Source organism: Nyctibius grandis, chromosome Z (genome assembly GCF_013368605.1).
Source record: "Nyctibius grandis isolate bNycGra1 chromosome Z, bNycGra1.pri, whole genome shotgun sequence".
NCBI classification, from domain to species: Eukaryota; Metazoa; Chordata; class Aves; order Nyctibiiformes; family Nyctibiidae; genus Nyctibius; species Nyctibius grandis.
The window spans coordinates 14,537,321-14,558,693 of NC_090695.1; the positions used below are offsets into that span (position 1 = coordinate 14,537,321).

Consider the following 21,373-nt stretch of genomic DNA (forward strand, 5'->3'; position numbering starts at 1 on the left):
TCCGGGTTGCCGCACAGCCCCCCCCGCCCCGTCCCCCCCGCTCCACCCCCTGTCCCGCCCCGCGCCGGGACTGCCGCGCCGCCTCGCCCCAAGGTCGGTCAGTGCCGCGGCGGAGCCGGCGCCGGCGGCACGGCTGGTGGGTGCGGGGCGGCGCAGAGCTCTGCGGTGTGGTGGGGATGCCCGGGGCTAGGGGCGGCACCGCCTTCGCTTTCTCTTGGCGCGGGCGGGGGACGGGCGTTGCTGAGGCGAAGCCTGCGGTGTCCTGCTCTCGCAGCGCCCGGGAGCGGCGGGAAGGAAGGGCGGGAAGGAGGAAGGACGTGTGGAGAAGGCAGGTGGCGCGGGAAGGGGCCCCCGGGACCGCTCCCAGGCGGGGAGTGGAGAGGAGGCGGCTGCGGGCTTCCTCAGGGGCGGGCGCGATGGCCGCCGGCCGTTGTGGCGGCGAGGGGTGACGGGCCCGGGCGGTGGAGGGCGAGCCGCCTGCCCAAGGTCAGTCAGTGGCCGCGGGCTATAAATAGCGGCGGGAGTGAAACGGGGCCGCTGCCTGGTGGGCCGCCGCCTGGTGGGCCGCCGCCGTGAGCAGCGACGAGGCGGGACGGGACGGCGCGTTAGTGCGCGGCGGCGGGATTTCGGGCGTAGAGTCTTTTCCTCCGCCGGCATCCACCTGCTGGGGGGGCGGCCCGCCTCCCCTGCCCGCTCCCCCTTGCCCCGCTTGTCCCACGGCCAGTGCCGGCTGTGACGTGTCTCCTGAGCGCTTGTAAGCTGCTGTCCCACTCAAGGTGACTCCCTTGGGAGCTTTGGCAGGGGTTTGGATTGTTTGTCTGGTTCCTTGGGGCGCAGGAGTTTTTCACGTGTCAAGAGTTGCTTGTTTAGAGTAACGGTGTAAAGAGGATACGGCCTTGAGTCAGAGAAATACGATCTGTAGGTCAGCTTATAATGTCAGTCCTCCCTTGAGCTTCTTCCTTTAGTTTGATAGTTGTCTCAGTTCGAAAAAAAAATGGTTTTGTTTTCTAGCTAGAAAGAAAAGGTGGGGAGAAATGATTATCACATGGTTTCTGGCAGTCGACCGGACTTGAGCTGCTGAGTTTACATACCTCTGCCTAGTATCACTAATAATTCTTGCTTTGTTTTAACATGTGCAGCAGGGATTCCATACGTGGCAAGGAGTCTGCTGTGAGGTCTGGGCAAAATGGCGAGCCTGCTGCGTATTACTGTTAGTGGGTGCTCAGCTCCTGTTTTTGCCAATGTGTTACCACCTAAGGTGCGTTCTGTGAAGATGCCATGTTTGCGAATGTTTAGAACCCACCAGATGCTCACGTCTCAGGCAGCTCCAAAGCCAGGTAAATTGATTAAACTATTGTAAACAGTCTTTTATTTTAAAACATGAAGTTTGCTTGAATTTTTGTTTCAGATATGCATTAGGACAGAAAAGACTTAAAACTCAAATCATGTCAGCAGCATACTTGAGTCAGTCGCAGTACAATTTTACACTGATTTAAAGGGCTTATGTGGAAGGTGTTTGTGTTTATTATGAATACTTTGTATCCAGATAGTTTTTATGGGTAGGGGGTCAGAGCTCCTGCTGCTCTTACCTTGCTTGAGGTAAGTATTTAAACAAATGCCTTTCTTAGTTAAAAGCCTGAGTTGCCCATGAGTTTTTGGTAGTGCTACTCTTTGTGATTGCAGGGGAAAATGTAGCCCTCACAAAGAGAGCATCTGCAAGCATGTCTATATGTAGATGTTATTATCCCTGAACTTTGTTTAGGAAGCTCTTATGTTGTGCCGCCTTAAAGAACTTTTGATCTGCATCTTCACTTGTAGGGTTTGTTGATATATTTGCACTGATTACATTTTAGTGCAGATAATGAACAGGTTCAGGTATTTTCAGGAAAAAAAGGGAGGGGGGAATGAGCATATCATTGGTTCCAGTTTCTGTTGTAAGCCTGGTGTATGAAAATCAGAACTGACTTTTTTTTTCTCTATCCTATGCTGTGCATATCCTGACAGCTAGAAGACTGGAGAATATATAAAACTGGTTTAATGATATTTTTGCCTATTATCCTGCATGGGTCATGTTTCCCTGAAGGAATTTAGAGACCCTGCTTCTGTGCTCATCTAGGGTCTTCTCAGTCTTCAACAGATTAATGTGGAGAGTTAGACTAACTGTACATGTGATGTTTGGTTCTTGCAAACATACACAGTAGGTAACTGCATTAAATATTTTAGAGTATTAGAAAAGTAGTGCTGGTTGTGAACAGCAGCGTCTAACTATGAAAACAGGATGTAAGACTGTATAACTTTGAGAAGCCTTTGTTGTATGGACTTTCTGGCAATGCTAACAGTGACTGGTGTGTTTTGGGGTCCTTTCAAATCGGTGACCCAATGTTTTGGAGCTTCTGAAGAAATGTGATGAAAGGAAGAGTTCCTCTAGTCTGAGGGCGCCTGATAATTATAAGTATTGCATGGCTTTTTGCCACAGTTGCATGGTGAAACCTGAATTTCTTTGCTCTGACTGGCAGCCCAGGGATCTGGGGTCTGTCAGAAGTGATCAGGTAACAGTTTTGCCATCCCATGAATTTGTGATGCTCCCAGTTTTTTTTTTTTCCATATTAAGTGTCTGAATGAAAGAGACATCTGTCTTGATATGGTAAATTGTCCCTTGATTGGGAGTGTTAACCTGGGATGTAGGAAACTAGGTTCAAAGTTCTTTCTCAAATGCCCTTGTTGTTGTTTGAGTTTGGAATCAATCTTTTTATTTGACTTTGACCACAAATATGGTCATGAAACTGAAAGATCGTTTTGATTTTACTGAAATCAGTATGCTTGTCTGTGTGTGTGTGCATTTTCTTGTTTTTATATATCACTTTTCAGAAATTCTTCCACAAGGACAGAGAATTCTCGTTAGTGTCCTATATTTAAGCATTCAGTGCTGTCCCTTCAGATCTATTGGGTGGAAGCCCTTTTTTAAGGGCGAGTAATATTCATGCAATGCAGTTATTTAATGCTGACAATTATACGTTTGATAAGTGTTTTGGTCAATAATTAAGCTGTCCTTATAGTTCATTTTGGTAACATGAGATTTGTCATTCAGTAAAGGACAAATCAAGGATAAAACAGCCATTGAGTGACAAATTAGTAGCAGTACAGTTGCCTATACTTTTTAAGTGCTCTTGAGTCAAAATTTAACAGCATATAAAATAACTACATTTTATTCTTACTTTTAGAAATTATGTTACGTTGTAGTAACACTTGGTAAAATCACTGTAATACTAAGAAGAGTAAGTTTTCTGAAAAGTCTAGTGTCACAGTAATTCTTCTTAAGCGTGTAGTTATTGATTCCATTCTCTCAGATTGGCTTTCATTTAGTGCAGGATGTGTTATGTGCAACAGCTGCTTGAGGAGTGAAGAGATTTGGAGTCAGTTGAAAAGTAAACCTGGAGGATGGATACTTTTTTTTATTGCTATTTATTTTGCTACTGTTTTCTTTGTTTCTTAGAAACATAGGAATTTTCATACAGGCATAAATGAGTATTCCTGTAACCTGTCTCAAATAGTTGCTAGCACCAGGTGCTTCAGAAACACATGCAAAACTTCCACAAGCCCTGGGAAAGGTGCTTATGGAGTGACCAACTCTGAGGTTTCCAGTATACTTCCAGATTGGTTTGTCCTACAGCGCTGTGACTTTTATCCCTCTCTGTCTTGGGATTTTTAATGTCCTTTTTTATTTTGATGCTTCTTTTTTAAACTTTCCTTGTTTTTTTCTAAATCTTGCAGAACTTTTAAACCTATAACAGTTCATTATCAATTAATTCTCTAGATATGCTATATGTTATTTATAAATCATAGACGTTCTTTAATTTCCTTGGGTTTTTTGTATCTCCTTGCTTATGTAAGAAGAGGGATCAGGTGTTTGTTTAATCTTCTGTACTATTCTTTTTTTTTTTTTTTCTTTTCTTTTTGCCAACGTCATATTGCTGTTCTTTGGAATATGTCCTAATCTTCAGAACAGGTGAGATGGTTTGATAAAGCTGATATTAGAGTAACTTAGAAAAGAGGCAAATTATGTATCCTGTTTTCCCATCCCAGAAGATGTGGCATATAGTCAAAACTTCTTTCTCTTAGCTCTCTAAGTCAGTCTCTAGTATTTGTTGATACTGTTTTGCTACAGGCTACTTCCTGAAATCCAGTTAAGGAGATAAAAACCTGTATTTTTCTCTACTTCTCTACAGACAAATGTTCTGAGTTTTCCTGGTAGTTTTAGCTATGATCTTCTTTAAACAGTTTGTAAGTGGAAGTTAAATGGAGAAAATAGCTTTTATAGTTATTTTTAATTGTTTGGTTTATGAAGCTTGGAGATGTAGACTACCTACTTGTTTCGTTTACTTGAAGTTTGAGACTCTGCTTTGAATATGTCCTCATTACACAGTCGATAATATGTTAAAAGGATGAGAAAGAGTAGCTTCTTACTAGTTTTTCTAAATTGTATTTTATGTACATTCCATGCTAAGATTCTAAGGCCTGAGAAATTTAATGATTCTACTTTTGATAGTGGCAGAATCCTTTTGGTGTTGATTCTTTGTATAAAAAAAGTACTATGTATCTCCTGCTCAATGAAAAATACATTCAAAATCTTCATGTGACTCTAAAAGGCGCTCGAGGCATGTGTATATCTGTCTGTTTTTGGAAAATGTTCTTGATGTCATAAAGCAGTAAGTTAGTTATTAAAACATACTCAAGGCAGTTCTTAAAGAGATTATCTGACATGGAGGCTTAGAAAGGCAACTTGGAAGCGTCACACTTTCATGCAGTTTTATACCCATGGCAAGGATAGCAGACGTGCTTTCTCAAAACCTAAATCAAGATCCTGTTTATAATTCTAGATTTCAGCCTTTCAAAACTAATGACTTTGGTGAAATTGCTGGGTTCAACAAACCAAATCTATGTTCATAGTGTAGCTTCCTTCAAACTAGTATTTATCATACCCTGTCCTGCAGTTTTAATATAGAACTTTACTTTGCAGTTGAAGACATCTACTCCATTTTGGTGCTGAATGATGTGATAGCTCAGGGTAGACTGCTTGAAAAATGTGCTATACCTGCTCTAGCTAAGGGCTGGCAAACCGATATCTGTTCTATATTCACTGGTTGCTAGAAATTTGGTGGTGGGACAAAGGAGAGAAGGTGAGAGGCAAATGAGACTTGTTGAATGTTTATCTTGGATTTGATCTCCCAAAGCATTGGAGGAGAGCATAGTCCTCAGTATTGGTCTCTGATCATTCTCTTACTAAATAAGGTGCAAATACTTTCTATCTGAAAAAGTTTTACCTATTTTTATTGCATGCAAGATGTAACAATGTGAAAGAAAGAAATCAGGAAACACAGCTGGCACGTAGGGAGTGCATATTCATGTCCCATCCCTCCTAGCCATTTACTCTTCTACTTTGGTACCCCTCAGAAAAGGAAGTGAACAAAAAGAAATCAGAAGCTTCAATTGTCATTTGAGCCTTAGGAGCTAAAAAGAAAATCTAAATTTTTTGCTTGAGAAGTGTATAAGCTTTAGTCAAGTGTCTGTGTGCCTTTAAATTTGCAGTCATCCTTCTGTTCCCTGTATGCTATGATTTATTCCTTCCTTCCTCTGCATTTGTGAGCTGCAAAAACTTCCAAAAAGAGAAAGGGAAGGTAGCACTCCAGTTCTTATTTTCTCAGTGCTTCTTGAAAAGGTTTTTGCCATCTATCCTAGAGCTACTTCCTTTCTGAAATTATGATTGGTCTCTGCTACTCTTAACAAATTTCGATCTTTCAGGTTTCATTTCTGCTTCTAAAAGACAAGAAAACTCATTTCTACTGAGTTGATTTAGTGAAAATCAGAAGCAGGACTTTATTGTGTAGTAATTAGGAGAAGAGATGAGGAGAAAGTTCTCTTCAGATGACAAGGGTAATTTGTATGACTGACAGCAACAGTTACTGTAGCTTTCAAGTGGTTAGTGCTGCTGTGATAGGGTACCCTGAGTTGCACGGTGATGTTTTAGGTATTGTGTATGCTGATGAAGCAAATCTTTGTAAAGCATTGTTACCTTTGTGGGTCTGTTGTTTTAGATGTGCATTCTTGCTCTTGTTGTGACTTTATGTTCTTTTAAAGCGTGTTTTTCTGGATTTGATTTTTGTCTTGTAATCTAAGGAATTTTAAATGTTCTCCAACATATAAAATACCAAAACACTTGTGTCTTTAAATTATTTGTTACCATTTTATTAGTTTAATTTCAAAGACAAAGCTAAAAATTAATAAAAAAAAGATAAAAATAATTAGAAGAAACACACTTCTTTGGTGATCTTTCATTCTGTCTTCTTGTTGGATATGTTCAATCAGGTTTTTTTAATGGGTTAGAAGACTGACAAGTACAGGTAGATATTTAAGTACCAGTTCTCACCAACTTTGTATTGTATTTTCAGAACATTACAAGTTGATAGTATCTTGAAAGTTGTTAATATAAAACATTGTCAGATATTCAACTTTAAGCACCTTATAGTCCCAGTTTTATTTCATAAATCGATTTATATTTAAAAATATCAAAATAATTCAGTTCCTCAAAGCTGTTATAGTATGGTATGTTTTTGGCTTTGTTTTGCTTGTTTGTATCTTGAAAAACAAACAGCAAAAAAAAAAAAGTGAAAAGGAGGCCTTCCTAACAAGTGCAATGCGTTACTAGTGTGGTACAATTTTTGTAGCACAATACATAGTGTTGGTGGCAAAATTAAAAACAGATTTGTGATTTAAAAGAAGCCTTTCACCCGCCCTTTTTTTTTGTGTTTGGTATGGTTTTTTGTTTGTTGGTTTGGCTTGTGGAGGTTTTTTTGTTTCTTGATCTATAATATGAATGACTGCTTAGGCTGCTCAAGTTATATTTCATTAATATATGTCACAATCCAGGTTTAAATTCTGGATAGACATCAGTGAAAGCTGGTACAGAATTGGGCCTGCGTACTGGACTGCGTGCTGTCTAGTGTAATTGAAGTAGTGTGGTAGTTTGATGTGCGATTATTCTGCTTGAGTCTGTGTATTTATAAATAATATATTTAGACACTTGATTGGATCAGAGAAGTTTAACTATCAGATATTAGACTGGAAGAGCCCACAAATTGTACATAAACAAAGTTAGATTGTTGTAATTTGAAACCTTAAGCTAAAACTGATAAATCGCAGCTTCAGCAGTTTCCTGATGTTGTTTAGTAGAGCTTTGAACAAGTTAAGACAAAGAGATAACATTGAAGAGAAGTATAATTGAACAAGCTAGTAGACAGATACTCCCAATATTTTTCAGCTACTCTTGAATTCACATTTTTCATTTCTGTAGCAATGCTTAGGGTACCTTATCAATGTCATTGTGCCTTTCAGTGTACTCTGTGGTGTGTAAGTCACATTCATTAACAGTGATCTGAAACAACTGTAATTTGATAGATACTAAAAACATGTTCAGTTAAAATGCAGTTCAGCTATTCATGCTCACTTTTTTTTATTTCTTCACAATAAAGTTGAAGTGACTAGAGAGGGATTTAAATTCTTCTTACGCCAGGTAGAATGTGTTATCACCAGAACGCCATGTATTGTATAAATCAGAGTGCCAATTTCACAATCAGAACTGTATAAATTCAGATGAACTGCACCAAACACTTGTTACGGTTTGCATGGCTGATTGTGCTGACCTGCCTGTTCCTGAGAGAACAGGGATCTCTAGCAAGACGGTGTGATTTAAGGAAATGTAAACTACACTGCTGAAAAATATCGTTCTGCTAATTGTTCTGAGAATTGCTAAGTGTGACGTGTCTGCATGTGTCCATACAGCACTGAAGAGTGCCATTAATATAAATTCATTAATCTTTAGTGCAACTAATGCTGTCTTATCTGCGACTCTTACAGGAATTCCTTATAAACAGCTGACTGTAGGTGTCCCCAAGGAGATATTTGAGAATGAGAAGAGAGTGGCTCTATCACCGGCTGGAGTTCAAGCCTTGGTTAAACAAGGCTTCAATGTTGTGGTGGAATCTGGTGCTGGAGAAGCTTCCAAATTTTCTGATGACAATTACAGAGAAGTTGGAGCAAAGATCCAGGGGACCAAGGAAGTCCTGGCTTCTGATTTGATTGTCAAAGTAATTGCTTTATTAATATATTTCCATTTACATTCTTTTTGGGGAAACATATAGGTAGATTTTTTTCTAATAGTCTGCTGAAAGTTCAGTAAGTAAGCTCCTTTAATATTCTAAGTTCTGATTCAATTTTAGTCTGTTGGTTTTGTTTTTTTTTTATAGCTCAGGCGTGCACCTACAGTAATAAACTAGTAAATGGCAACATTGAAAAAATTGAGGATAATTTCTTTTCAAGTTTTTAACATTGACAAGTTGTGGTTTTGAGAGTGAGGTAGACTAGTTCCGGACTGGAATCAGATGAGATCCCTGCTCTAAGAAACTTTCACTCCGAAATTAGTAACACACAACTCAAGTTACTCTTTAGAGCTGCTTGGAATTTTGAAGATGCAAGTTTCTAACTTTTGTCAATCAGACATCCAACAATTCCATAGCAACAGTGTGTTTCAAAAGTATTTGTAACTAAATTAGTTGTAGGTGATCTGGGAAGGCTGCCAAAAGTGAAGTTGCTTGGGAGGTATTAGGTTGTGCAGAGTCCTGAAGGAAAAAAGAAAAAGACCTTAAACTTGAGGTTGAGGCTTCCTTTAAATGCTCCATTTGAAGTTATCCTATCAGGATTGAACTTAGAATTTCTGTGAGCTGGTTTGTGAACAAACCTTTTAAGTAGGTTTCTTTTTGAAGAAGAAAAGTGAGAAACTCAAAAGAAGTGAATGCAGATCAAGATGAATATCTTCTGGACTTCGTGCTTGAAATTCCCTGTATGTAATGGTGCATTGCAACCTAATTAGTGATTCTTAGCCTGTAGAGCTTAATTGGCACATCTGTTCAGTAATCATTTTGCTTAAAAATGGTGGGTTTTGAGGGTTGTGTAAACAGCCTTTGATATACTTCCTTCCTTGTGTACTTTGTGGATGGGAATGGAAGATGGCAAGCTGGGAGAAAGGAAGTCGGGTGTGTTCTGATTTATTTCCTCTGATTAATTTGGAAACTTCTCTCTTTCTTCAGGTGAGAGCTCCTATATATAACTCGGCTCTAGGTGTACATGAGGCAGATCTTTTTAAGACAGCGGCTACCCTGATTAGTTTTATCTACCCAGCACAGAATCCAGACCTCCTGAAAAAACTTGCAGGAAAAAAAACTACTGTCTTGGCTATGGATCAGGTTCCACGGGTCACCATTGCTCAGGGATATGATGCACTTAGCTCCATGGCCAACATTGCTGGGTATGAATATTACTACTCTTTTTTTTTTTTTTTTTTTCCCCCCACTCTTCAGCTTGAGTAACTATAGCTGGATTAAAAGCTATGTGCTTTGATATTAGGTATATCTAAAACAATTCTGCATCTTTATTTTCATACAGCTGTTTCATGTAATATGATGCTGTTGGAGGTGCCAAAGAGCTTACTTTCTTTTGGTCAGCTTTGCAGCAGATCAGAGCAAGACTTTAAAAAAAAAAACCCACAACAAAATTGAAGACAGTTCTTCTAATTCCTGGACTGCTTTGTCTAGTGCCTTTTTGATCTGAACTAGATCAGAGCAGGCTCAAAAACATCCTTAAGACAGCTTGAACACAGATTGCCTGTCATTGGAATCTGATGTTGGGAGCTAACTAACCCAATAGCACTCAGTATGAATGCAATTGCCATGGCAGATATAAACAAAAGACCAAATACTCTCAGACATATTCATGCTTTGGGACTGGTATTGTAGGTATTGTAGTGAATTAAAATGTTGTTGTCAAACTGACTTCTATTAATAGGTACTTTATTGCTTTTTTTTGGTGTTTTTTTTTTGACTTTTTAGTTGAATGATATCTGTGAGGTGTAATAAGCCTTGGAGAAGGCTGCCACATTTTGTGGACACCAGCATTATACATCCGTGTACATATTTGGTTACCTCTCTTTGTTTTCATTCTGTGTATTTTTACTAAAATACAGAAATTCATAATATATTTAAAGGTATAAAATCTACAAGCTATATTCCAAATTAGAACTAATTTTATGGCATACAGACCTCCATACATCCCTGCTAGTGGTGGGAAGGAGAGTAGAACGGGACTGTTGAACCAGAACACCGTTAGTTAAAAATGCAAGAAAATGTGCACTGTTGTTAAGAAAAGACATAATTACGTATTAACCTGCATTTTCAGATAACTCTGTTGATGTTAACTTGGCATCCACCCACCCATTCTCAGATGGCTACAAAGCAGATGGGGCAAAAAAGTAGCAAGGTTAAGCTATTTGCCCTAAGCCATATAGCTCTGCAGAGTTAGGGTCAGAGGACTTTTTTGCATGTGTGCTTGCTTGCTTGCTTGCTTGCGAGCTTACTGTAAAATTACTCTGGGTTTGCAATTGCTTGCCCGTGTTTCCTTCCCTAATAAGCCTTAGGTTACAGCCTTTGATGGTAGCTTCAAAGACCACAGAGTTAACTTCTGGCAAGTTACGCATTTATTGTTCAAGTAAAATCTTAGAGAGAGTGAATAGTTGTGGGCATCCAGTACATTGCAGTCCAAAAATTCTGTCTGAAAAGGCATTTAAAACGCCAAGAAATATGAACAAAGACAGACTATTAAACTTGTGCTCAATAGTAAAATATTAAACTTGCTTTATCGTGTGCATGCTATGATCAAATGTTCATCCTTTTGATTGCTGTCATGAATGGAATTGTACTGAGCCTGGCAAAATACTGATATGTGTTCATCCTTAATTGACAGTTACAAGGCTGTGGTACTGGCAGCAAATCACTTTGGTCGATTTTTCACGGGTCAGATCACAGCTGCTGGTAAAGTTCCTCCAGCAAAGGTATGTGCAATTAAACAGATACTGTGGCAGAAGAATATGTGAGTTCCTGAGCACAGCTAACCACTGCTGAAACTGTGTTAAAAGGTCTTTTTCCTGATTTGGGGCTAGTTCTAGGGACTTCAGAAATCCCTATAGTTATTCCCATACCAATTTTTGTTCACTACTTGTAGTGTTGTTTTTTTTGGGAATAATAGAATAATATGAGTTTTATTTAAGTTTGCTTAGTTTTAAACATCAGACTAGCTATACATGGATGGATTTTTTTTTTTCCCCAGATGGGGAAAGGCAAGGAAGCAGTTAAAAAAAGTCAGAGATGTTGGGGTTTCTGGTGCATTGAAGGCTGCGGTAGAAGGGATTGCTTGATTGGAGTTATAGGTGGATTGGGTTGAAGAGAAATGAAAGTAGACTTAGGAAGGAGGAAAAAAAAGAGAGGATAAATTAAGGAGAAAACCTCTACTTACATAAACAGTTAGCTACAGATGAGTTGGCTCTTATAAGTGAAGTGAGGAGTTACAGCTTTTAAACTGTTAGATTTACAGGGCAGCTTTACTGAAGTCATTTTGGGTTCTGTGTCCTAAGGTACCTTGTTTAAATGGCTGGTTCGTGAGATGTATCTGCAGTTGTGAAAGCAGGACAATGCTGCTGCTTTTCTAACCAGCTCTGGTTGTAATCTATGCTCCAGGAATGATGATGGTATCATTCTAGGTCTTGATCATCGGAGGAGGAGTTGCTGGCTTGGCTTCTGCAGGAGCAGCTAAATCAATGGGTGCAGTTGTTCGTGGATTTGATACTAGGTAGGTGTGTGAAAACAGTAATAGCAATCTGAAATTATTTTAAGATTAAGTAGTTTGTAGCTGTGTTACAGTGAAAGCACTTGTACTGCACTGAATCACAATTCCTTTCTTACTATTTTTATTCCATCATTATTCCTCTATTTTTTTATACCTCAAAACAACCAAACCTTCCGAAGAGTCCTTCTCATTAAATCATTCAGAACTATATGAATAAAAAAATTGTTGCTTTATGAAAATGAGAAAGTTAGGGCTTTTATCCAGAATTTCCTGCCTCTGTTCTTCTTGTGGACACAGGGAAAATAGTAAAGAAATAATCTTTATGCCCTCATTTATAGCTTGCTTTGATCCAGGTTCATAGCTGCATACTGTCCTGATCCCAGAGACCCCAGCTAGGGACTCTTTGGAGAGACACTTCTTTCAATCTGCTGAAGGAGAGAAAGACATCAAGTTATTTTATTTATGAAACTCAGAAACTGCAGCTGAAGCTGCTTTAAATGCTGCTTTCCTCAGGTCTCTTCTTTATGTTTGGAGGGATTATTTTGTCCCATAGCCATTTTTTAGAGCAATAGACTGGGAAAATTACAGAGCAAAAACATTTTTCTTCTTATAGCTACAGGGACTGCAAACTTGATTAGTTTTTTTTCTACTAAATGACCTTGTTATATTGAATTTGTATGTGCTTAATACTGTATTTGCATTAGAATTACTTACACATCTTTGTTTTTACGCAGAAGTGGCATCTAGTGCTGCTTAGCTATATCTAATATGAAAGAACAAAAATGAATATATCTATGGATTTATGATGTACAATATGAAAAAACCTTCACTCTGGTTGGTTAGAAAATCTGCATATGCCTTAAAACAAACTGGAAAGAGTGTATTTTTTCGTAAAAGCGTGATCAAAATCTGTCTAAAACTTTTCAGATTTTTTTAATTCCCTTCTTAAGCGTCTTGTATACTTTTATCTTCGTGTGTGAAATTGTTTGTTAAATCCTCTGCATGTTGTGAATGTTCACCTAACGCTGAAATTTAGTCTCATTATTTACTGTGATATCGTGTGATGCAAAATAAATTATAGATTTACAGGATAACTGTAAAAAAAAAACCAAAACAAAACAAAAGATCAAAAAATCCCCAAAATATCCCCCTCCCCAACTAATTTTCCCTGTGAAAATAAGACTGACTGGTATTTCCCATTTCACAGATTAAAGACAGGGCCACAGGTTGTGTATTTACCAATCTAAGTTTGGGCTGTAGATTTACCTAGTCATGACAAGAGAAATGGGTGAGCAGAGTTAGTCAACAGCTGAGCTCCCAGCTTTGAGACTTTTCTTGGAGCAACTCTGCTGACTGTACAGGAAACAGTAGACTGCCTTCATTCCTTATCCAAATATCTTCATTAGGGTGATGCAATTACTTTTTTCACTAAATACAGAAAGTTGAGGGCTTTAGTTATGGTCTCCTTAATCCTAGACTAAGTTTTATATCTCTTATCTGAAGAAGACTACTACTAAAAAGGCCAGAAAAATCGTGGTGGGTTTTTAAAGTAGTGGTTCTTCCCTCCCCGCAATTTTCTTTTCCTAGAGCTGCAGCTCTGGAACAGTTCAAGTCTCTCGGTGCAGAGCCTTTGGAAGTAGACTTAAAGGAATCTGGAGAGGGACAAGGTGGTTATGCTAAAGAAATGTCCAAAGAATTTATTGAGGCTGAAATGAAACTCTTTGCCAAACAGTGCCAAGATGTTGATATTATCATCACTACAGCACTTATTCCAGGTATGTTTTATGTGAAAGATGCTAATTTTCATTTACCTTGTGTAAGTTGGCATGATTTGGAGCTGTGCCTCCAGTGAAAACAGAGGTATTAATGAATTATGTCTGTGTGAGCATATAACTTTTCCCTTTCCTGATAAATGCCTGGTTTTAAAGTGTGTGCCATTTTTACAACTTCCATTTTCACAAACTAGCAGTCTTTGACTCAATATGATAATGTTTTCTTATTAAACAAGGAGTAGATAGTAATAAAGTAAGAATATATAATTTTCTTGCATGTTTATTGCATCACTGCTACTTTTGCTGTCCAGCTTGTGCACTGAAACAAGTAAAATTGAATCTGTACTGTCTTGTAATTGAAACATAGTAAGCCAGAGCTTAGGTTTTAATGCTTTGTATTGCACAACATCTGTCTTTTAATAACTTATGATGTGGCATTTCTTTTTTTTTTGCGTATGACTTGAATTGTGAGATTGGATGTAGTCTGTTTTCTGAGGCCAAATTGGACTTGCCAGTGCCTTTGGTAGGCTGCCCATGAATACCTTTTTAAGTGCTTGAGAGCAAGATGTTCTAGCATTTCTGCTCTCTGCCTGTATAAACAAACCTTCTGTGACGTTTCATGCTAGGTACCGATTACTTGAAAATTTTACTTACAAAAATAAGGTTTAGAGAGAGAGAGAAAAGGGGAAAACTCACCTCCTGAGCTCTACAGATGAAAAACTGTATTTTGTGTTTCACTTACTATGCCTTGTCTTGCCAGGCAAGAAAGCTCCCGTCTTGTTTAAGAAAGATATGATTGAATCAATGAAGGAAGGTTCAGTTGTTGTGGATTTAGCTGCAGAAGCAGGAGGAAACATTGAGACTACAAAGCCTGGAGAAACGTATGTTCATAAGGTGAGCATTTTAATCGGCAGATCATTCTCAGTTTGCATGAATTCACATTGTGTTTTGTAAACTATATGCTGAAAATGAATAGCTGATTTTGCTATTTGGGCTTAAGTAATCCTTTAGATTTGCATTTGATCACTAGTCATCTCTGTGCATAACAATTAGAAGATTTTTAAAGAACGAAATACCTTTGTATAGTGTTAATTTGGTTGTTAAGTATAGAAGTGTTACTACTTAGACTTCCAAGTCCAGAGATTTGTCTGTCATTTGACAGTGTGGTTTAATGTCCATTTCTTGGTCTTCCTAAAGAGACAGCAGTAGCAATAGCTTCTTTGACTTGCTCATCACCTCCCACAACTGGAGGTTAACAGTCTGTCGTAGGTAAGCTAAATAGGTTCAGACTATGTCAGTGTTTACCTCAGTGCAAACTCTCTGGCTTAGCTCAGTATAATTTCAGCTCCAGGAGGGTGCTGTCTTTGTATGTCTTTAGCTTCACCAACATGAGCGTGTCTGCGCTAGAGTATCCAAACCACTTGTAACCCAAATCAGGAGTAGCGTGAATTGGTTCATTAAGCAGTTTTACTCTGGACTGAACTAGCTACTTTGGTTTTGCTCTAGTGTTCGTTGGCTCAGTTGAGAGCTTGTTTTCTACTTTTTGGGTTTTATTTTTGGTATTTGTGAAAAATCTACTAGCAGTTATAGAAATCTGGGTGATGAGATTTAAAGTAGCAGATTTCCAAGGTTGTTGTAAGGTAATGTAAGGGCATAATGCTATTACTATTTTGCTCTAGGGAAGTCTGTAGGATATATTGCTGCCATGGTTGTCATTAATATAAGCAGGGCTGTGTGTGTATATGTCATGAGTCATGCATTGTATTTGGCTTTGTGGTTTTCTAGGGCTTTTGATGTCATTGCTTAAAAAGTGAAATTAAGAGTATGTAGAACACAAATAAGCAGATACTTGCATGAAGAATTTATATAGAGCGCTTTTTGTAAGAGGAATATGACCCCTGGATATAGTATATTGGCACTGAGCTGTGGAAAAGAGAAGCAGTGCAGAACTACTAGCAGTTGCCAGAGCATTGCATTAAGAAGCCAGAGTTCCTGCAAGCATGCATGGATCTTAGCTGTAAGTCTCAGGAGCAGTGATTTAGCACAGACTTGCTTGAGCATGAAGAGTGTATGCCAGCCTCAGCTTCCCACACCTTCCAAAAGCTCAAGACCCTGATAGCCAGGTATACTCATATTTGTTTTTTAAAGAGTGTTGATATATTATGTTACATCTTTACGTAAATGTGAACCCAGGCATATAACTTGCACAGCTAGCTAGCTCTGAGGAAGCTCCCTTCACTCCTCTGTCAGAAAGCTGCCTCCAGTTCATGTCTTCCAGAAGGACTGAGAAGATGCCAAGCATTGGGCAGGATAATCTGTTACCTTTAAGAAGCTAAGTTCTGAGAGAATGGTAGGATTTGGAGAGGACAAGCTCTTGCACCAATACATATTCCTGTCTGTGTAGATGTGTTGCTAATAGCATTTAAGGTGTTTGGTTTGATCATTTTGAATTCTGTAACTGTTGTGAGTAATCCTCCCCCAGCTTAATAGTGTTAGAGCTGCAGGTTACAGTTTTAGCTGGTGTTAAAAACAGAAATAAATGAAATGGCTTGTATACATATTTCCAGAAGGATATATTGGAAGAGATGCTGCTTCTTCAGAGGTTGAACTAATCCTTAATATTTTGCTTGATTTTTTTTTTTTCAGGGTGTTACACACATTGGCTACACAGACCTGCCTAGCAGAATGGCTACTCAGGCCAGTACTCTGTATTCTAATAATATTATCAAACTCCTAAAGGCTATTAGTCCTGACAAAGAGAACTTCTACTTTGATCCAAAGGATGAGTTTGATTATGGGACTCTGGATCATGTTATTAGAGGAACTGTAGTAATGAAGGTAAGTCAGTAAATATTATCCTCTTAAAGGTAAACGTATGTCCTCACAAATTATCAGTGTTGTCACTTTAAAATGCATTCGAAGATTTTGCATGCCAATAGACTTCAAATGTGGCTTGATGGACAGTGTGGGCAATCGTGTTTGTATTCAGCTGAATATTCCTGTGCCCATTTTGTGAAGGGAAACCTCTTTGCTGTTGTCTTCTTGTCATGGTGAAACAAATACCTAACATCTACTATTGAAAAATAGGAAAAAGATTAAATTTGCATGTTGTATTCATGTGATGAAAGCATAGTTATTTAACACGTTTGTTTTTCTGGTCCTGTAGTAATGTTTCATTCTTCCTTATTTTTTTTTTTAATAAATACATGTTTCTGTTCTTATAAGAGTAACTTCAGGAAAAACTGGTGGAACTAGAATGTGCAGGGTACTTTAAGCTCTATTAGGAAATAATAAAATACAAACTTAGGGCATGGGCCAGTATGGGCTCTCCTCCTGCAACTATTAGCAAATAATAAATATTAGCAAATAATAATTAGCAAATAAATATTTGCAAATAATAAGCAAATAATTTTAGGTAAGAGGTATTCATTTCTGTTGAGCGCTGAATAATGTTGCCAACATTTTGTAATGCTTGTGATACCTACTCTGGAGGCAGCTTGCTTTGACTTCAGCTCTCCCAGACCACTGAAGTGGTGTGTACAGCTCAGGTCTGACAGCTCCACCCGTTGTTCCTCCAGAGGCCTGAAGAACAGCAAGAAATGTGAGACATCATGCTTGATACCTAGCTGAGGTCTGGGTAGGCTCTGATTTCAGTTCAGATCTGTAGCAGATTTTGCTATTTCCAAGACCCTGTTTTATTTTGCGTAAATATTTTCCATTTAAGGAACTCTGTTTTGGTTTCTGCTATTAAATATTAATATTTAATAGTATTAATTTATTAGTATTAATTAATATTAATATTAATATTAATATGATATTAAATCTTGTCTGAAAAAACGTGTAAACAGTATGGTTAACTTGGTCAGGCTGTACTGATCATCCAGCTCTGCAAATTTCTGCTGATGCAGAAAAGGAGGCATCCTGTGGCATGGCTGTAGGATGTTAAGACTTATCTGAGTTGCAGGATTGAGAAGAGTAGGCTCGTCTAACTATAAAGCATCTTCCATGTTAGGGGTAACTGTAAATATCTCTTGTCAGGATGGCAAGGTGATTTTCCCAGCACCTCCACCAAATAACATTCCTCAAGGAGCCCCTGTGAAGCAGAAGACTGTAGCAGAGCTGGAAGCGGAAAAAGCAGCTACTATTACACCTTTTAGAAAAACTATGACTAGTGCATCTGTATACACAGCAGGTAGGCAACTTCCAGAGCTGGAGAATCAGTGTAGAGTGCTCCTCATTTGGCTAATACTTTTAAGGGACTCCTTATCCTACTCATTCAATTTAATAACTAGTTGGGAGAGCAGTTGATTGGCTTGTGTATCCTAGAGCAAAATCTGTAGTGTAGTAATTGCTTTTGAGAGGGAAAATAACATTATAGAAATTTAACCGAAAGTATTAACATTTAAAACAGTACCGACTTATGTTGTTTGCATGTATGTGTGTTTGGCTTTATTTAAGTATGAATAAAATACTTAAAAATCTGAAGGACTCCTGCTAGGGACTGTTCCCATACTTCGCAGCATAATCAATTCAATGCCATTGCTTTCTTCAAACTTTAATGTATTATATGAGACTTAAATGCCCACAATCTACTGAAGTACTGAGAATAGGACATTTGTCTTGACAAATAAATATTGGCTCTTATCATTTGGTATTGAGTGTGCATCAGCACTTCTGCATGAGGTAATTAATGAATTGAGTATTCTTAATTATAACCTCTGTTCTTCATGTGCATCCTTTGAGTCTTCCAAGTAGTATATCAACATGATTGTGGCTCTTCTACATTTTTGCTGTAGAACAGGAGAGTGACAGGATTCAGTGTTGGTGTAGAAACCTATCTTTGCTGCTTTGTGTGCATGCATAACAAAGATGTGTGTATTATATTTATGGTTTTATTTTCTATTGTAAAAGAAACAGTTGCACCAAAAGAGCCTTGTAGTTGACAAAGATGATCCAGCTGATCTTGAAATAAGTCCATGCACAAAACTCCATATTGCTTTTAGCTCAATACTGGACTCCTGTTGTGCGAAGTTTATGTGTAAGACACCATTGAAAAGTTATAGAAAAGTTTTGCTGTGCTTTTCTTCTAGGTTTAGCTGGCATGTTAGGACTGGGCCTTGTAGCTCCTAATAATGCTTTCACACAAATGGTGACAACATTTGGCCTAGCTGGAATAGTGGGGTACCATACAGTATGGGGTGTGACTCCTGCTCTTCACTCTCCACTCATGTCGGTGACTAATGCTATCTCAGGTAAGTGGCTGTCACACAACTGCTTATTTTCTACTTGAAGTAGGCACAGCTCCTTTTGCTCAAACTTCAGACAGAAGTCTGCTGATATGCCTTTTAAAATGCCAGATAGCCTAGTACTACTTTGCATGTCTGAGTTTACTTTCATAAATAGCAAAGACACCTGAAACATACTCTTCCTGAAAGTATGTTTTTTCAAAAGAAGGGCAGATGTGGTGCTGTGTATTTTTAATTTTTATAAGTAATTTTGCACTCTTAGCCTGTTTGCTTTAAAGTTTGTTTTACTTTGAGTGCTGCAGTTTCTCCTTTCATAGAACACATCTTTCCTCCCATCTCTCCAAAATGTTGCCCTGAAAATAACTTTTGTTTCATATTTTCTGCATTCTTTTTTTCCTTGCCTCTGACTATATGTTTTGAGAGGAGAGGGAGAGAAAAAATTCCCAAGTGACCTGTAAGATTAATAACTCTATAAATATGTAAAGTTTTGTATATCTCTGTGTGTGTATGTGGCAGGTTATGAGTCTGATCTACTTTGACTGTTAAAATCAAAGTTTCTTCTATCGAACAAGTACTCGGAGGCTGACTCTGTGCTTGAGGCACTGTACTTCAAAGCTATATTCATATACTAATGTTTTTTCTTTTGGAACATGTTTGTATTGCTGAATTGTTACTATTTGTTTAAATAGTAATGTGTAGAGTAGGGGTCAGAATCTGAGTTGACTGCTATCTGTTTGACAGCTGAAAGGAAACTTGCTATAGGTATAGAGCCTTTTAAGGTTCAGTAACACTTTTTTCTCTTTTAAATAGGACTAACTGCAGTTGGTGGGCTGGTATTGATGGGAGGAAGCTATCTTCCTGAAAACACTCCTCAAAGTCTAGCAGTGCTTTCGGCCTTTATCTCTTCGGTAAATATTGCAGGTATGAATGTTAGCTTTTCTCCTGAGGGTAACTTTAAAGCAGTTGAGTAACTTTTATTTCTTCTAGATCTTAATTCTATAGATTCCAGAAATACTATTCTGGGAATAGGATCTGAGAGCATCCATCAATGAAGACCGCCCCCCCACCCCAAATTTTCATAGTAGTTACTGTATCTTGTTCACACACCCTGTGTGCGACCTTCCTTTTTTTTAGGGAAGCATTTAAATGTGCATTTTTCTTTTATAATTTATATGAAATATCTTTTCCTATATATCCCAAGATGGTACTTCAATTGTCCTTGTATTCCTTTTCCTACTTGAAAAATATACTAGTAGCATAGAACAAAATTCTGCTTGCTTGAGCTTCAGAAGTCCCAGCTTCACAAATAAAAAAGATAAGAAAGTTAGCAACGTGACCTATAAATACTGCTTTTTGCTAGAGTAGATGGGGAAAAGGACACAGTCATAAACTAAGGTGTATCGTACAGTCAGCATACAGTATGGAGCCAGAGCAAGTCCTCCAGGCTTTCCAACTCCTCCTTTTATGAATTTCCTCCAGAGGTTAAAAAAGACAACAGGATCTCACCCTGATTACACCTTTGTTTCCTCGTGCTTTTCTAGATTACTAGCTCTTCAGAGGCTTTATTGGTGTCAGTTGCTAACTTTGTATGGTAATACGATTTAACGAAATATTTCCCTTATAGCTTGGCATATGCTTAGTTTCAGATTTTAATTTTTTAAAATTGTTTTTTACTTTGGCCAGGTGGGTTTCTAGTTACACAGAGAATGCTGGATATGTTCAAACGTCCCACAGATCCTCCTGAGTACAACTACTTGTACCTACTTCCTGGTGGTGTATTTGTAGGAGGCTATGCAGCTGCTCTCAACGGTGGCTATAACATTGAACAGGTAACAAGATAATTTAGTGGCTCTTAGCCCAATGTTCACAGCATGGTATGTATGCTTCTTCACTGCTTACTCTGTTGAGGGGTAAATAGCAAATTAGCCATGGTCTTTTCATCGGCTACGTATTCCCACAAGGCCAATCCAAAACTGATTAACTTTAAGCTTGCAATCATACCCCAAATGCTGAATCTGCAAATTTTAAAAGTTTTGTTTTGTTTTGTTTTTTTTCCCCCCATATAAAGCAGCAGGTATTTTTTTGACATTTTTCCTAAATTACAGCTTAAATGCTAGAACAACTACAGAAGTCAGTCTTTGGTTTAAATGTTCCTGAAAATTCAGCTTGGCATGACAGTTAAAGTAGGTATGACATCTGGATGGGATGAGATTTCAGCACAGAGAGATGTACAGGGTTTGTGCCTGTAACACCTGTTTTGGTAACCTTCTGTTTGCATTTGTTTTAATGGTGAGAAAAGTCAGTGTATATTGCCTTCTGCGTCTGGAAAAAGTGAATCCAAACATACCTTTATGCCAGGGGCTTGTAATATATTTGTGTTTTTTCAGTTCTCTAGACATGAACAGCTCAGTTCATTTGTTCATTTATACTTTTTGAAAACAGGAGTTCAAATGTGCCATAAGCAAATTCTGAAACTATTCCTATAATGAACAGGGCAGGTGAGCTTTGGGTTTGTACTAAAGAAAAACTTGCTTCTGGACTGATAAGGAAAATTGGCTTGACTCAGGTTTAGTATTCATAGTGCAAATAAACCAAGGTCATAAAGTGGGGGAAAAAGTTTTAATCGAT

At 38.3% G+C, this 21,373-nt stretch overlaps 1 protein-coding gene across 3 annotated transcripts in view; it reads left to right on the forward strand.

Moving 5' to 3' along the window:
• Nucleotides 1-40: 40 nt before the first annotated feature.
• The window catches only part of NNT (nicotinamide nucleotide transhydrogenase), a 44,577-nt gene continuing 23,244 nt past the window's right edge, over nucleotides 41-21,373 (forward strand). The window contains exons 1-13 of one of the 3 annotated variants that reach the window (XM_068424019.1): nucleotides 41-136; nucleotides 1,140-1,337; nucleotides 7,912-8,141; nucleotides 9,141-9,358; nucleotides 10,849-10,936; nucleotides 11,642-11,730; nucleotides 13,315-13,502; nucleotides 14,260-14,393; nucleotides 16,146-16,337; nucleotides 17,538-17,691; nucleotides 18,590-18,751; nucleotides 19,556-19,666; nucleotides 20,429-20,574. In XM_068424019.1, coding sequence (XP_068280120.1) covers nucleotides 1,187-1,337; nucleotides 7,912-8,141; nucleotides 9,141-9,358; nucleotides 10,849-10,936; nucleotides 11,642-11,730; nucleotides 13,315-13,502; nucleotides 14,260-14,393; nucleotides 16,146-16,337; nucleotides 17,538-17,691; nucleotides 18,590-18,751; nucleotides 19,556-19,666; nucleotides 20,429-20,574 — 1,863 coding nt within the window. In that variant the 5' untranslated portion in view covers nucleotides 41-136; nucleotides 1,140-1,186. Of the gene's footprint in view, nucleotides 137-167; nucleotides 329-1,139; nucleotides 1,338-7,911; nucleotides 8,142-9,140; nucleotides 9,359-10,848; nucleotides 10,937-11,641; nucleotides 11,731-13,314; nucleotides 13,503-14,259; nucleotides 14,394-16,145; nucleotides 16,338-17,537; nucleotides 17,692-18,589; nucleotides 18,752-19,555; nucleotides 19,667-20,428; nucleotides 20,575-21,373 lie in introns of those variants that run through there. The other 2 variants (XM_068424020.1, XM_068424021.1) reach the window with 2 other exon arrangements.